This window comes from Astatotilapia calliptera, chromosome 5, assembly GCF_900246225.1.
Source record: "Astatotilapia calliptera chromosome 5, fAstCal1.2, whole genome shotgun sequence".
In the NCBI taxonomy this organism is placed as follows: domain Eukaryota; kingdom Metazoa; phylum Chordata; class Actinopteri; order Cichliformes; family Cichlidae; genus Astatotilapia; species Astatotilapia calliptera.
In genome coordinates, this window is record NC_039306.1 from 9,396,668 (window position 1) to 9,410,332 (window position 13,665).

Sequence of the window (13,665 nt, forward strand, 5' to 3'; positions counted from 1 at the left end):
CCACTTTAAGCTTCCCTTAGAAAGTGAGTAAAGCTTAGATAAAGAATTGCCACTTTGATGTAATTTACATTCCTTTATTCTGCACAAGAATTGTATTGAAAAGCCTGAATTTAACATGATGACACACCTGACAACACCTGAACAGCTCTTACTTACTCTCACTAACTGCAACATCTGAATTCTGATTATTCAAAACATGATAAAAAATACTGATCCCAGGACTGATCTGAATTTTCTTTCCTGTAGCTAAAAGTTAATTTCCTACTATTTCTCACTGTCAGTAACTGTATAAAGTACTAAATGCAGATGAAAGGAGGAAAAAAAAAATACACCAAAAGGGACTCATTTCCAATATGTTACCACCAACAACAAGCCCATAAATGAGGGAGACCTTATTAAATAAATATAGCCTGTATCGAGGTACCTCAGTGCCACAATCAAGCTAAGATCAATCATCAATTTACGTGGATTTTCTTCGTAAAGCTATAAAACAGAGTTCCACTAAAACACAAAACTGTTTGGGTTCTTGGAGGCAGGTGTGCTGTAAATCCAGCACCAGAGTGGCACTCACCGGGCGACTCTGTGGCTGTGCATTCATTGGCTGCGTCTGGGGAGAGTACACTAAAGGTGCGGAGCCAGCATTTTGCCCAGGGTTGTATGGAGACTGTAAAAAGAAGAAATAGAAACAGAAAAAAAGAAGGCTTAATGTATACTGAGCAAAAAATGTGCAGCAATCAGTCCCTAGTCATTTAAGAGAAAGTGCACTGCAAAGGACCTAAACTATAGACAACACACTAAAACACAGCACTAAATAATTTTGGGTGTAGCTGGGAGAAAGTGTTTTCAATCAGGGTTTATGTACTGTGCAAAGATAATTGGTACCCCCAAGGACTGCAAATCCTGTGTTCCTTTATTTTTCATCTAGTGTGCAGTGGAGCTAAGCAGAGGTGGGTTTAAGCAGATCTGCGTACTCTTCTTCATCGTGCTGCTGGTGTGATGGTGATAATTTAAGTTTGTGTTGGCTGACAAAACTATTTATAGAAAGGCTGGTGAGTGACTAGAGCTGCTTTAGGGTGAGGCAGTGGGCCATTAGTTTACCACGGTAAAAAGGAAGAACTGGATTCCTTGCAAGCATTGTGACATTCTTCCAGAGAAGCTCAGTCACAGAGTCAACATGCTTTAAAGTGAAAGCAGCAAGGCAGCAGCAGTGTCACTGATGTTGTTTATGTCTTTGTGATTAATAGACTGACCTTTCACAAAGTTACCTGTATACATCTAGGTGTTTTTCAAAATGAAAAGAGGAAGCACCTGGATGCAGTACCTAACTAAAAAGCGACAAGCGTGTGAATCTTCTCATAATGCTCAACTCTGATTTATTTCTGCTTTGCCCTTGTAAATTCTGTCATAGCCTCACCCAATCTCCATCAAACGGGTTAGGATTTTACTGTAGTTACAGACAGAGAGGAAAGCGTCCTTGCTGGATTTCTACCCAATATTTATCCCATGCCTAAATCTCAAATATAAAATCGGTCACAGTATGTCTACTGTGATCATGGCATATATGGATTCATACACACATGCATATCTCGATTTAAAGGGGATTTATTTGCTTTTTGTTTTCCTTCCTGTCATACAAATAGAGTACTGACCAAAGTGTCAAACGATGCGATCCACATAAGGCACAGGTGTCGAACTCCAAGCCTCGAGGGCCGATGTCCTGCAGGTTTTAGATGTGTCCTTGATCCAACACAGCTGATTTAAATCACTAAATTACCTCCTCAACATGTTTTGAAGTTCTGCAGAGGCCTGGTAATGAACTAATCATTTGTTTCAGGTGTGTTGACCCAGGGTGAGATCTAAAACCTGCAGGACACCGGCCCTCGAGGCCTGGAGTTTGACACCCCTGACATAAGGTATGCCCTTAATCTCGCCTCACCCACCAGCTTTTTAAACCTTTTGTTTGTGTTGGGCAGCCAATTAAAATACAGTTTGCTTAAAGGGGATGGAGCTAAAACTGCTTTCAAACAAAAGGTGAATTGAGGAGCTGAACTAAGGTTCGCCATAAGATAAATCCTGTCAAATAATGCATCTACTCTACAGATAGAGCTGGAAATTAGGACAATACATCCGCTTTAACAAGCCCCCAACACCAATCAAATATTTTATAGAACTGCTTTTTATACTGCTTACTTGACCAGTGGGACAAAATGTCAAATAACTAATATTTAAGCTTCTAAACATAATTATCAGTATAAAACTGTGAATTAATCCAACATAACTTAATAATACTCTCATAATAAGGTTGAGTTTGTGTTCTAATTCTCTCACAAAATCTTACAGGTCAAGTAAACATTCTTTCTAAGTACGCATAAGCCCTATAGGAGACTGGAAAAATCAACAGGCCGGACTGTTTATCTCCCTTTTGCCAGATCCATGCTGAGGTTGCTAACCCTTGTCAAGATTAAGCAGGTACTGTGTGTAGAAAACAGTGGATGGATGTTTTCCTATAGGCAGCAGTGCGCAAGACCTGCTCTCTTAGATTTTGTGGCGGTGTTCATCATGTAATCATGTGAATTTCATTAAAAGAAGACACTCATGCACACATGACTTAGCGCTGCATTAGAAATGTTGTGAAATTAGAGAAGTGACAAACATGAAAATGAAGGCTGACGTAAGAAAGGAGAACAAAAGAACAAAGGGTAGTGTGTAGGCAACATTACCAAAACTAATACAGGGTGTCTACAGGTATAAAAAAAATAAATAAATACAATTTAACACACATCAAATGTGGAAATATAGTTGTTCTATGTGGACACACTGAACCCGTTTCACAATAAACATGAAAATGCAGAGAGGATGACGGCGGTCACAGTGACAAACTCACCCCTCCGCCTGCCTCCCAGCCCTTAGGGTAGCGATATGGGGAAGCTGTGGGTACTGATACCTGAGAGAGCGCCGGGGAATGGGCATGACCAGGCGGGGTGCCCGGCAAATTAGTGTGTCCCTTTGTGATGTCGTGAGCAGGGTAAGAAGGACCATGCCTGGACACCTGTATGAAATGAAGCAGTAAAATTAAAGATTTAAACAAAATGATATATTATGCCAGGCTGGTGCAGAGGAGGAACAGCAGTGGCGGGGCTCCACAGGTCATTAGTCCTCCCTCCTGCTGAGGGATGTAAATTAAGCGCTCAAGCAGCAGGATTAGCCCCTGTATTTATGCAGAGGTGAAGACCTTCAAACATGCATGGCTGCTGAAGGCTGCTGCACTTTGCTAAAAACTCGACTGCGGCCTCTTCTGTAGCCTGCTGTGCAAGTATGTCTGGGCCTCATATGGCAAAACTGGGTCAAATAATCTGTGATAGATAGAGAATATTCTGTGCAACAGATAGAAGTGAGTCATGTCAAACAGGCTTGAGCCACAGGGAAAGGTTCAGGGTGGGTACCGGCGGTGAGCAGTATCAGACAAAGCTGAGATTTTTTATTCAGCTCTCTGTGGTGTGGCAGGATGGGCCTTGGCAGCTGTAGCTATGGGCTGGCCCCACTGCAGGTGCTGCTTGTTGCTGCAGCAGGCCTGAAAACACCAGGGAATGAGACAGGATACTGCAGGAAGAAATCAGTAAGCAGACAAGGAGGGGAAATGGAAAGCTAGGCAAGCCTCCCTCTTCTCTTTTTTTCTCCTCTAACAAGGGCTGCTTTTCTATGTTGAGAGATTTAAAAACTCTGCTACTAAAATTACAAACTCTCAACTTCAAATGTTTGTAACCTTTATAGCCAATACTCTGCACAGTCTCTATAGTATCTCTGCATCTCCACTGTGTGGCCCACTTCCCTCAGATGACCTGGGATAAAGCAACTAATCTAGCTGCTGTTACCAGGGGAGGAGCCTGCATTGCTTCAGGCAAGTGACTGACTCTGAGGACATACAGTGTGATGGGATGGGGGAGGGGAGGTAAGCAACTGTATGGGGGCTGTACATGAGGGGGAAGAGAAGAAAGAGCGGCTGAGTAAACCCCACTATCACCATACAGAGCAACAGCTTCATGCAACGAGTGCCGTTTATTTCCACCAGTGTCATCATTGTTGCAGTTTTAACCCCCCCAAAAACTTTGAGAGCTTGAAAAATCTCATAAAGCCTCCAATGTTTTCAGTGTTGTCAGGTTGCAAAGAATAAACAAAGCTCACAGCTGAACAGCCCATCTCCAAGCACACAGCATTTCCTCGTCTAATGTGCAGCTGCTTACTGTACCTTCCACAATTCAGAAATGTTATCAGGGCAGGAAACATCTTCAGTGTGGTGTCAGAAAAAAAGGTCAATTCTAGCGTACTGTTAAATGCCAGACCCTGTAAAAATAGACACATTTTCCCCTAATAAATCAAAAGGTTAAAAAACAACAACCCTTTTTTGTTATCTACCCTGTTTATGTGCCCTCCTTTCATTAAATATCCGTTAACATCTATTTGAGGGTGCTGCGATTAATCAAATTTGATTTTCAGCGATCATTTCGGCTTTCAAAGTTTATGAAAACAAGATTGAGATGAAAGAATAATCGAGCCACATTTGTTTTTTACAGTGATTCTCTAATTGATGACACACTGTCTTGAGTTTTAAATTCAACGCATGTACCATTACACTTAGCTGCCCCACCCAAAAAATCCTAAATTCACTCCCTGCCCGGCTGTGCCAAAGTTTGGTTCAGATCACTTTTTATTGATCCATTTTCTGTTGAATTATATTTACAGTTCAAGAAAATCCAATGTTAAAAACTGCATGAGTGCATGATGTAAAAATCAATGATAAACTGAGTCTATGTGAGACATCAATATTTAGCTGAATTAATTACAGGGGGGGAAAAGCATCACGTTTTATAATGGCTACTATCTTTATATAAATTGTTAAATCAATATCAGGCTGATTAATTGGTTTTGACATAACAGTCATGTGACTAGATCATGCGACAACATAGAAAAACATTCAAAACCCTGCAGCCTGCAACAAGCGAACACTGCTGATTTTTATACATTAGTTCTTTGTCTATTTTCAGCCTAGCACTTGCTCCTGGATCTGCAGTATTTTTCAAGCATTTTCCAAAAAAAAGAAGAAAAAAAAGGAAAAAGAAAATTTTATTCTGTTTATTCACAAGGTGTTGCACAACAGGCACAGGTGGTTTGGTTTTGCCTTGAATAGTTCAGAAAGCGCTCAAACAAATCTAATCGCTGCTCACCACATATTGATTATATTTCTAGTAGAATCGAGCAGGGCTAGCAAAAATGCTTTTTGCTGATATTTGTGGTCACGCTAATCTTCCTGGGTTTTCTCTGTTTCACTGAGTATGTGGGCGAGGGGGGCAAGAGGTGAGCGGACAGGTGAAAGTAAAATAAAATTGTACTGTAAGTACAATAAAGGTTGTTGACAGCAGGGCAGGTAGTCCTGGTCAGAGCACTGGCAACTCTGCTGCTCATAATGATATAATACACCTCCATCAAGTGCAAGAGGCCAAGTTTTGACCCAGTCCTCCATCTGGCTCAGCAAGAGCAATACTGGTAATGTTAAGCGCACAAGTGCACGCCATACAATCTTGTGGCATTCAGACTGTGATCATGTTCTTCTTTCATGTTTATAGAACAACCAAATTAAAAGAGAACTCAAAGAAAGAGCTTCAAAATCTGAAATCTGTGAAACAAATTATTATTTTCTTTTTCTGTGAAAGAACCGACAGATCAAATATCTTGATATGAATGAAAGTTAGATTCCTCCACATTCTCCAGTAATCTACCCACAGAAGTGACTTTTAAGAACTTTTTAATACACAATGCTAGATGCAAGATAATATGATATTTTTTTTAAATCTCAGATACCTAATGCATCAACTCTATCACTGATGTTGGTGTATTTTGGTGACTTGTGTTTCTGTTTAACATTTTACAAAAATTAAACTGAAAACAGAAACACAATGAAAAACAAAAAGGGAGACTTGGAAAATCATCATTCTTATCTAAGCTGAAAACCAAAAAAAACTATTCCTATTCTGTTCATTCACAAGGTGTGTCACAATAGGCACAGTTTCTGTTCTTTCTGCTAACTGCTCGCCTCATTAAGATTGCTACGCTGGGCTTATTTTGTCTTTAGAGAGGCACAGTAGGTGTGGCTGGTCACCGACTACCAGGCAATACGCAGCCTCTAAAGTTCAGGCAAATCTAATTGTCTACCAAATCCTCCTAACTCATATGTTTATGCTCCAGGCATGTGACAACAGAAACGCACTACAAATTATGTAAATATTATCATGACAAAGATATGATGAAGAAAATGTTAATTAATTCCTGAAGGAGTCAGTAAATGGCAGAGGTACCCTGAGGGAACCAATCTGCAGATCAGGCCTGCTGAGATCTGATCACAAAAGAATTTCCTTACACGTATGTGCTCTTTTAAATTACAAGCACACATGCATGTTTGCACAGTTTGTATTATTATTGCCCAGTTTCATACAATCCTAATGTCAAACACTGGACTGACAGCAAACAGGATCTCCACCATTATAGTCTTTGGCACTCTTAACATCGAAACGAGTAAAAAAGATTTCTGGTTAGAAAGTGTTTACAGTCACCATGCTGACGAAATTGCTGCTGCGTTTCAGCATAAAGCCTTCTCTTTGTTATTGCTACAAATAATGTTGTGCAATGTTGTAGCACCATCATTATAAAATGACAAACTGACAGGTAAATTAACCTACTGAACAGCTTTGGGTAACAACAAGCCAATCTACTCAATTTAACTTTAAATTGTTTACTGTGCCACATAAAGCTGGGAGATAAATAGTATGAGGATGCTAACAGCAAAAGGCAGCAGTGTGGAGGTTCTTCACGCCTGCAGCAGCAACAGATTTTCTTCATGTGTTTACAAAACTTTTCCACTTTTGTACTTAACTGCAAACTGAGGCCGTGTAAGTGGACATGACTGCAAAGCTCACACAACAAGGAGAGGAATGCTATCTCTGTCTGTCTTTCTGACTCTCATTCATGTTATGTCCATTTTGGAACGTTTTTAGTATGACATGTTCTTGTCAGTTCGACAGGAATTCAGCTCCATTCTGCACTCAAAGTGAAACAGAGTGACATCAGGAAGAGGAAAAACGAGTACAACTGTAAGACAGGAGTATGAAGCAGCCTACTGCTCTTACACCGAGCTGAAAAAACGCCAACTAGTACAAGTAACTTGAATAATGCGGTACTGGGCTGTGAATAACTCTGGTATTGAGCTGAGGCCATGATAACAACATTGTACAGCAACTGGAAAATTCTGGATCTGTCCATCCTTAATTTTAAGTATCTTTTTTCCCCCTTTTTTTGCTACCGCACATATTAAATACTTTCACTTTAATTTCACAGGCAAAGAGGAGTGCCGAGTCAGCAGGAAGTCTTTCTCTTCCTGTAATACATACCTGGAACATTTTACTAGTTTTCGGGGTTAACTGTAAAGCTTCAGATTTAAACTCCCAACAACCCATACCAATGTTGGTGTGTAAACCTAGGAAAACAGCATTTTGGTAAAAACACACAGAGGGGCCAGGAGGTCAGCCATCAGTTTGCTTCTTCTAGCTCACTGGTTAAAGGCACCAAAATTTGGCAATAAATACCAAATACAGAATATTTTTTATGAAAACATACTGACATCAGCAGAATGGAATGATTATTTTCTCTTATCAACTATGATACATAATGGTATTTTCAGCTGTTCCTTTATTTCCCCAAGCGGTCACAATAGCAGAGGCATCCACATGTTAATTTGACACAATCCTAGTAGTATAGCAGCTTGTGAGCTTTGAGGCCGGGTTTTGCGTCTCCTCCATGTGTTAACCACTACACCACAAAATTACAATGACATAATACATAACAAATAGAATGACATAATTCCATATTACAAAAAAATTATTATATGTTTTCAGGTTTTACCTTCATGAATGAATGGTTGTACACAACCGCATTAAATTCAGTAACCAAATTAAAATAAGCAATAATTTGTGTGACTTATGTGACCATAATAAAAGTGTGTGCAAAAGCATAAAGTCAGTACAACAAATCAGAGTCTTCAGTGTGTGTTTTTACTTAAAGTGTAACCTTCCTGCATATGCACTGCAGCATACAGTATATACAGGTGGATATGAATGTAACAGTGTCTGAAAAGAGGGGCTGCATGCAGTGACTCACGCTGTAGACTGCAGCGACTCCAGGCTGTGTAGGGAAGATTCGTTCGTCCAGTGATGGCTGAACCCGTGGGATTCTGGAAAGAGGATGTTAAGGGAAGTTCTTCAAGCAACAGGAGATAAAAACTGGCATCCTGCTAGGTCACAGACAAGTAAGATTCCTGTCATATTTTAGAAGATGTGTTGCTGAGTCTAAATATGGCTGATTAAAGCATGCAAAGAGAACTGATCTGTTATGTTTAAGAGTTAAAAAAACAACAAAAAAACCACAAATCCACTGAAAAATGTTCTGCAGTTTAATTTAATTAAATACATTCAGATCATCAGAGGGCTTCCCTCAGACCCCATGTCCTGTAGCTCAATTTCAAGGATCCCCCCCCCCCCTCCAACCATACAAACCCCGCCTAAAATGCCCCATCTCTGAGAGTACACTATGTACCTTCACCATTTTGCAAGAGTTAAAGGGAAAATCTGAAATGGATTTCTGTGCTACTTCAGGCTGGGGGGCAGCTGGAGCACAAGAGTGAGGACTGAAACAACTATTTGGCAGCACAGCGCAAAATACATTTACGGTAATATTAATTCCCTTCACCTTCAGCTGTGTGAAGAATAAGAGGTTAAACAAAAACTACAACATAGCACAAAAGAAAATCTATAACACTCGAGGGTTTAATAATTGTTTGCAGTGAAACCAGAGTATTTGATCACTTTCTTTAAAGCTTAAGAAAGATATAATAAATGAAGACATCACTGAGATGTTAGAAGAGATAAAAGGGGGAATGTGTAAAATCCATACAGAAAAGGGAAGGCCTGTGTTTAGTAACCTGCTCAGGCAGTTGTGTGCGACAGACAGGCTCACACACTGCTGATCACATGATTTAAGGGAAACCGAACGTCTGGCTTTCTTCCTTTCACCCAAATCACACCTCCCTTTGCCCTAAACTCCCTTCCTTAGTCCTGCTCTTGCCTGCAGGGCCCGTCATCTCTCTGGGACCCCTGCCAGCACTGCTACTCGTAACGAGATAAGACAGAGTGAAAAGAATTATTTAAAGAGAAGGCTGCGAATCAAAACACGGAAGCACAGCAGGAAGCATTATCAGTTTCATTACCGAGGAATTTGGAGAAGGAAGACAAAAAAAAAAAAGAAGACAAAAAAAAATCCCACACCCACCCACACTACACACATACAAAGATGTTAGGAGTAATTAGAAGCTCAGTCCCATCACAATGATTTGACAGTCTATGTGAGGAAGAGTACAAAAACTACGTGGAAGATGGCATTTACAGTTTTCACCTTCTTTTTATTGGTGCTTTGAGAGCCAGACAGCAAACATTTCCCACATGACAGGTTTCTTCAATGATTTGCAGACTACACATGATAACTAGAAAAGCAACATCCAAGAAATGCAGCATTCGAAAGTAGGCGAAAAATACGAACTATACACAGAAAATGAAACAAAGTGCTTTTAAGCAAATATGTCACGCTTCTCCCGTGAGCATCTCTTCGTTTTATACCACCATACTCAGAAACTGAATCTTTTGTCCTTACATTTTTAATGATATTACTCAGTGTTCTAGGAAATGTGACTAACATCAATATTTTCTAAGTTGCAATAGTAAAAAATTAGTTCAAAGTTACTCTTTTTTAACCTCCCTTTGTGTTGAGATTTTAAACTTAGAAGTGTCTTTACATCACACCCATACAGTTCATGAATATAGGCTGGTAACCAAGCTTCCTAGTGTTAACTACTCCAACAAACACTTTTTTTGTTGGCATTTGTGTCAGTCATAGACTGACACAAATGCCATTTCTAAATCTTCAATCAACTGCATCTAAAGAATGTCGCTATTACAGCCAGAAGGAAATTTGAAAACAGTGACGCCACATTTCTTACAACATTGTTTGCTTTCAGATTCAAGATTTCTGTCAGTGCAACTGTATGATTTTCCAAGTCTGACCACAATGTAGAAAAGATTATGTGTGACTCAGGTGTGCAAAGGTTTGACGTTATTAATTCATCTGCCAGTATTGCCATGCCAGCAGTGATAAAAGGAGTTGATGAGGTTGGAAACCATCAAGCCTGAGAGACAATTTGGAAGCAGCTTTTAATTCCAAACCCTTCTAAGGAGGGACAAAAAGACAACTGGGGAAGACGAGGCAGATACACCTGGTAAGAAAGAAAAAAAAAACTAACCAAAAACTGGCAGGTCTAAGCTTTCGACCACAGTCGCCAAATTCTAAGAATGAGTCACTATTTAAACGGCTCAAAGGCAGCACGCAGATTTCTGTTGTCTGAGAAGGAAATCACCTGCAGCCAGTCAGTCCAAGATATACCTTTCTGTAACATGCTTTGTGCCACACAAGTTTTTATGAAATATATACTTTGGTCTTTTAATTCTGCTACTCTTAACCCTGTTACATGTTTGCTTCATAATAAGTTTAAAGTAAGTTTTCCATGGTATATTTCATTCTGCTTTTATTTTATACATTTTCTTTTAAGATAATATGCAAATTAAAAACATTTAATTGCTTTCTGCAAAGCTCTTCTTTCTGTGAAAGGCAACACATAAATAAATGCTGTTTTCCTGCTGCTGGGAAAACATTAGTCATTTCTTAAGCTTGATCACTTTTTAATTGTTATGTTTTGAGTAAATTTGAGCGTTTGATTATTATACTCCATTACACTTATTTAATCAGAGAACTGGCCAACTTTTTGGTTTTGCCAAATTCTATATCTGTAAATTGTAAATGGCCTGTATTTGTATAGCGCTTTACTTAGTCCCTATGGACTTTACACTACATTCAGTCATCCACCCATTCACACACATTCACACACTGGTGATGGCAAGCTACATTGTAGCCACAGCCGCCCTGGGGCGCACTGACAGAGGCGAGGCTGCCGGACACTGGCGCCACCGGGCCCTCTGACCACCACCAGTAGGCAACGGGTGAAGTGTCTTGCCCAAGGACACAATGACCGAGACTGTCAGAGCCGGGGCTCGACCCGGCAACCTTCCGATTACAAGACGAACTGCCAACTCTTGAGCTGCCCTCCAACTAGATCTGCAACTAGAAATGATGGTGGTTTCACACATTCTTAGTTTTCCTTCCATATTAAAAGTTCTTGCGGTTTATTTTAAGTTTATTGAGTCTGTAGAAGAAAATTAATACTGCAGCGGTATATCAAGGTGATCGTGCATCATTCATGTCAAGCTCTCCATGCGGGTGGTCGAGCAACCAGATGGATGCAGACACTTTGCAATCATGCTCTACTGTGTGCATCAGGCATAACCATATCAGTAGATGACTGCACTAATTAGACATTAGCCTTTTTTTTTAATCTCCATTAATTGTCTGCTTTGGGAAGGAGGCCAAGCACAATGTCAATCTAAAGGCTTACAGTTCAAAAATGAGAGTGCCAGTGCTGCTGAAATATAACCTATAACATCAAGCTGATCAGAAGGGGGGGGATTCACATTTGACCCATGGACAAATTCAAGAAATATTTGAGGATATATAATCACAAACCGATAACGAGATAGTAACATTTGCCGTAAAAGTTGCTCATTCTGAAAAAGGAAAAAAGAAAGTGTAGTTTCTTATATTGGGAGGTACATTTTTGGTCTAAAACAGACAGACACATCTTTCGTGTTGAGATCCCAAAGTAGCATCAAACACTACTCCCTGTCCTCGACCCCTCCAGTGACCTATAAGCTTCATTTAAGAAGGAAAAGCTGCAGCGGTCCCTGCTTCATCATTAGCTTACTGGAAAGCCACTTAAGTGCTGAATGTGCGAGAGGCAGAGAGGGGAAGACAGGAGGAGATACAGCTTTACACATAGTAAACGTCTGATCAGGAGGATGATATGGCTCAAAAAAACTAATCCTGAATAAATGAATGAATCAGAGCTATAAAGTTAACAACTTCAAGAAATCGCGACAAGTATCCAAAACAAAGAAGCAAGAGAGGGTCTAATGGAAATGAGAGTGGTGCAATGACTGATAAACATCATGGAAATTCTGCTGGGCAAAAATGTTAAATTACATGATAGTCCTACAGGCTCGTCTGAATGACGTAGACTACCTGCAAATTTCAGAGTACTTCCTGTACCTTCTCAAAGTGGACATACAGGAAGCAAGTGGAGACGACCCAGATGGTGCAGATACAAACCCTCCTCCCTGCTGGCACACACACACACACACACACACACACACACACACACACACACACACACACACACACACACACACACACACACACACACACACACACACACACACACACACACACACACACACACAGTTGGATAAAAGCGAAGCTCACAAAGCTCTCACTGCTGTTGCTGAGACTGCTCTTTCACTACAGTATGAACAATAGGTGGTAGGTTTTTGGATTCAACTGTAACAAACCATATCTTAAGCAGCTATGGTTGTGGATCTCTAAAACACAAATTGTATTTCTTTATAAAGATACAAATTTTAAATTAACGGGCAGGAAAGTTCCCACTTCTAGCCACAAACTGTGAGAAAAACAAAACAGACGGACAAAGCATAACGTGCCTGGAAAAAAGTGAAGCCAATGCAGATCTACCATTAAAACATGCATTCTTTTCCAATGGCCAGAAGCTCATCTAGTTTAAAAATAAAGTAAATAAGTCTATGAGAAAATGGCAGTTGGTTGCCTTTATTTGTGACCTCAATAAAATTTTAATTTTACCTTTGTTCTTGTCAGCTAGTTTCAAGTTTTATTCAGCAAAACATCACATTTATGTGGTAGCAGGTAGCAAGCGAGGGAGGTAATGGGCATAAAGAGAAGGTGACTGACATTCAGTAACATGCATCAGCAACTACCAAATGCACATAAGGCAAAACTTTCTTTAACTTTAAAGAGACAACTAATTGGAGGTACTGATACCACTCACTGAACCATGAGTGAATGGTATATACAATAAAGGGCGATGCTTCTTACCAAGCTTAAAATGACCACTGGTGACCAACCACCAAATGAAAAGATGTGAAATCCAAATCCAGTTTATTTATATAGCACGTTTAAAAACAAAAGGTTTGCCCAAAGTGCTGTACAGTAACACAGGGTAAAACACAAGATACAACCACTAACACTCACATAAAACATAATAAAACCCATAAAAACCATATCAACTCAAGCCAGTCTGAACGCTATCCAAAAAAGGTGTGTTTTCGAAAGCATTTTAAAAACAGGAAACGAAGATGCCCGTCTAATATTTAAAGGCAGCGTATTCCAAAGTTTTGGGGCCATAACTGAAAAGGCTCGTTCTCCTCTACGTTTAAGCCTTGATTTTGGGACAACCAACAGCAGCTGGTCAGCTGATCTGAGGGTCCGTGAAGGAATATAAGGCTGAAGTAACTTGGAAAGGTATGGGGGAGCAAGACCATTAAGGCATTTATAAACCAGTGTTAGGACTTTGAAATTAATTCTGTGATG

The 13,665-nt window shown here is 40.0% G+C and overlaps 1 protein-coding gene across 15 annotated transcripts in view; it reads right to left on the reverse strand.

Moving 5' to 3' along the window:
* eif4g3a (eukaryotic translation initiation factor 4 gamma, 3a) overlaps positions 1–13,665 on the reverse strand; it is a 68,523-nt gene that overhangs the window by 47,083 nt on the left and 7,775 nt on the right. For 12 of the 15 annotated variants that reach the window (XM_026167118.1, XM_026167115.1, XM_026167108.1 and 9 more), the window contains exons 2-4: positions 8,206–8,278; positions 2,885–3,049; positions 572–664 (exon numbers count right to left, since the gene is read on the reverse strand). In XM_026167118.1, the coding sequence (XP_026022903.1) occupies positions 572–664; positions 2,885–3,049; positions 8,206–8,278 (331 nt within the window). The remainder of the gene's footprint in view (positions 1–571; positions 665–2,884; positions 3,050–8,205; positions 8,279–13,665) is intronic. The other 3 variants (XM_026167121.1, XM_026167116.1, XM_026167120.1) reach the window with 2 other exon arrangements.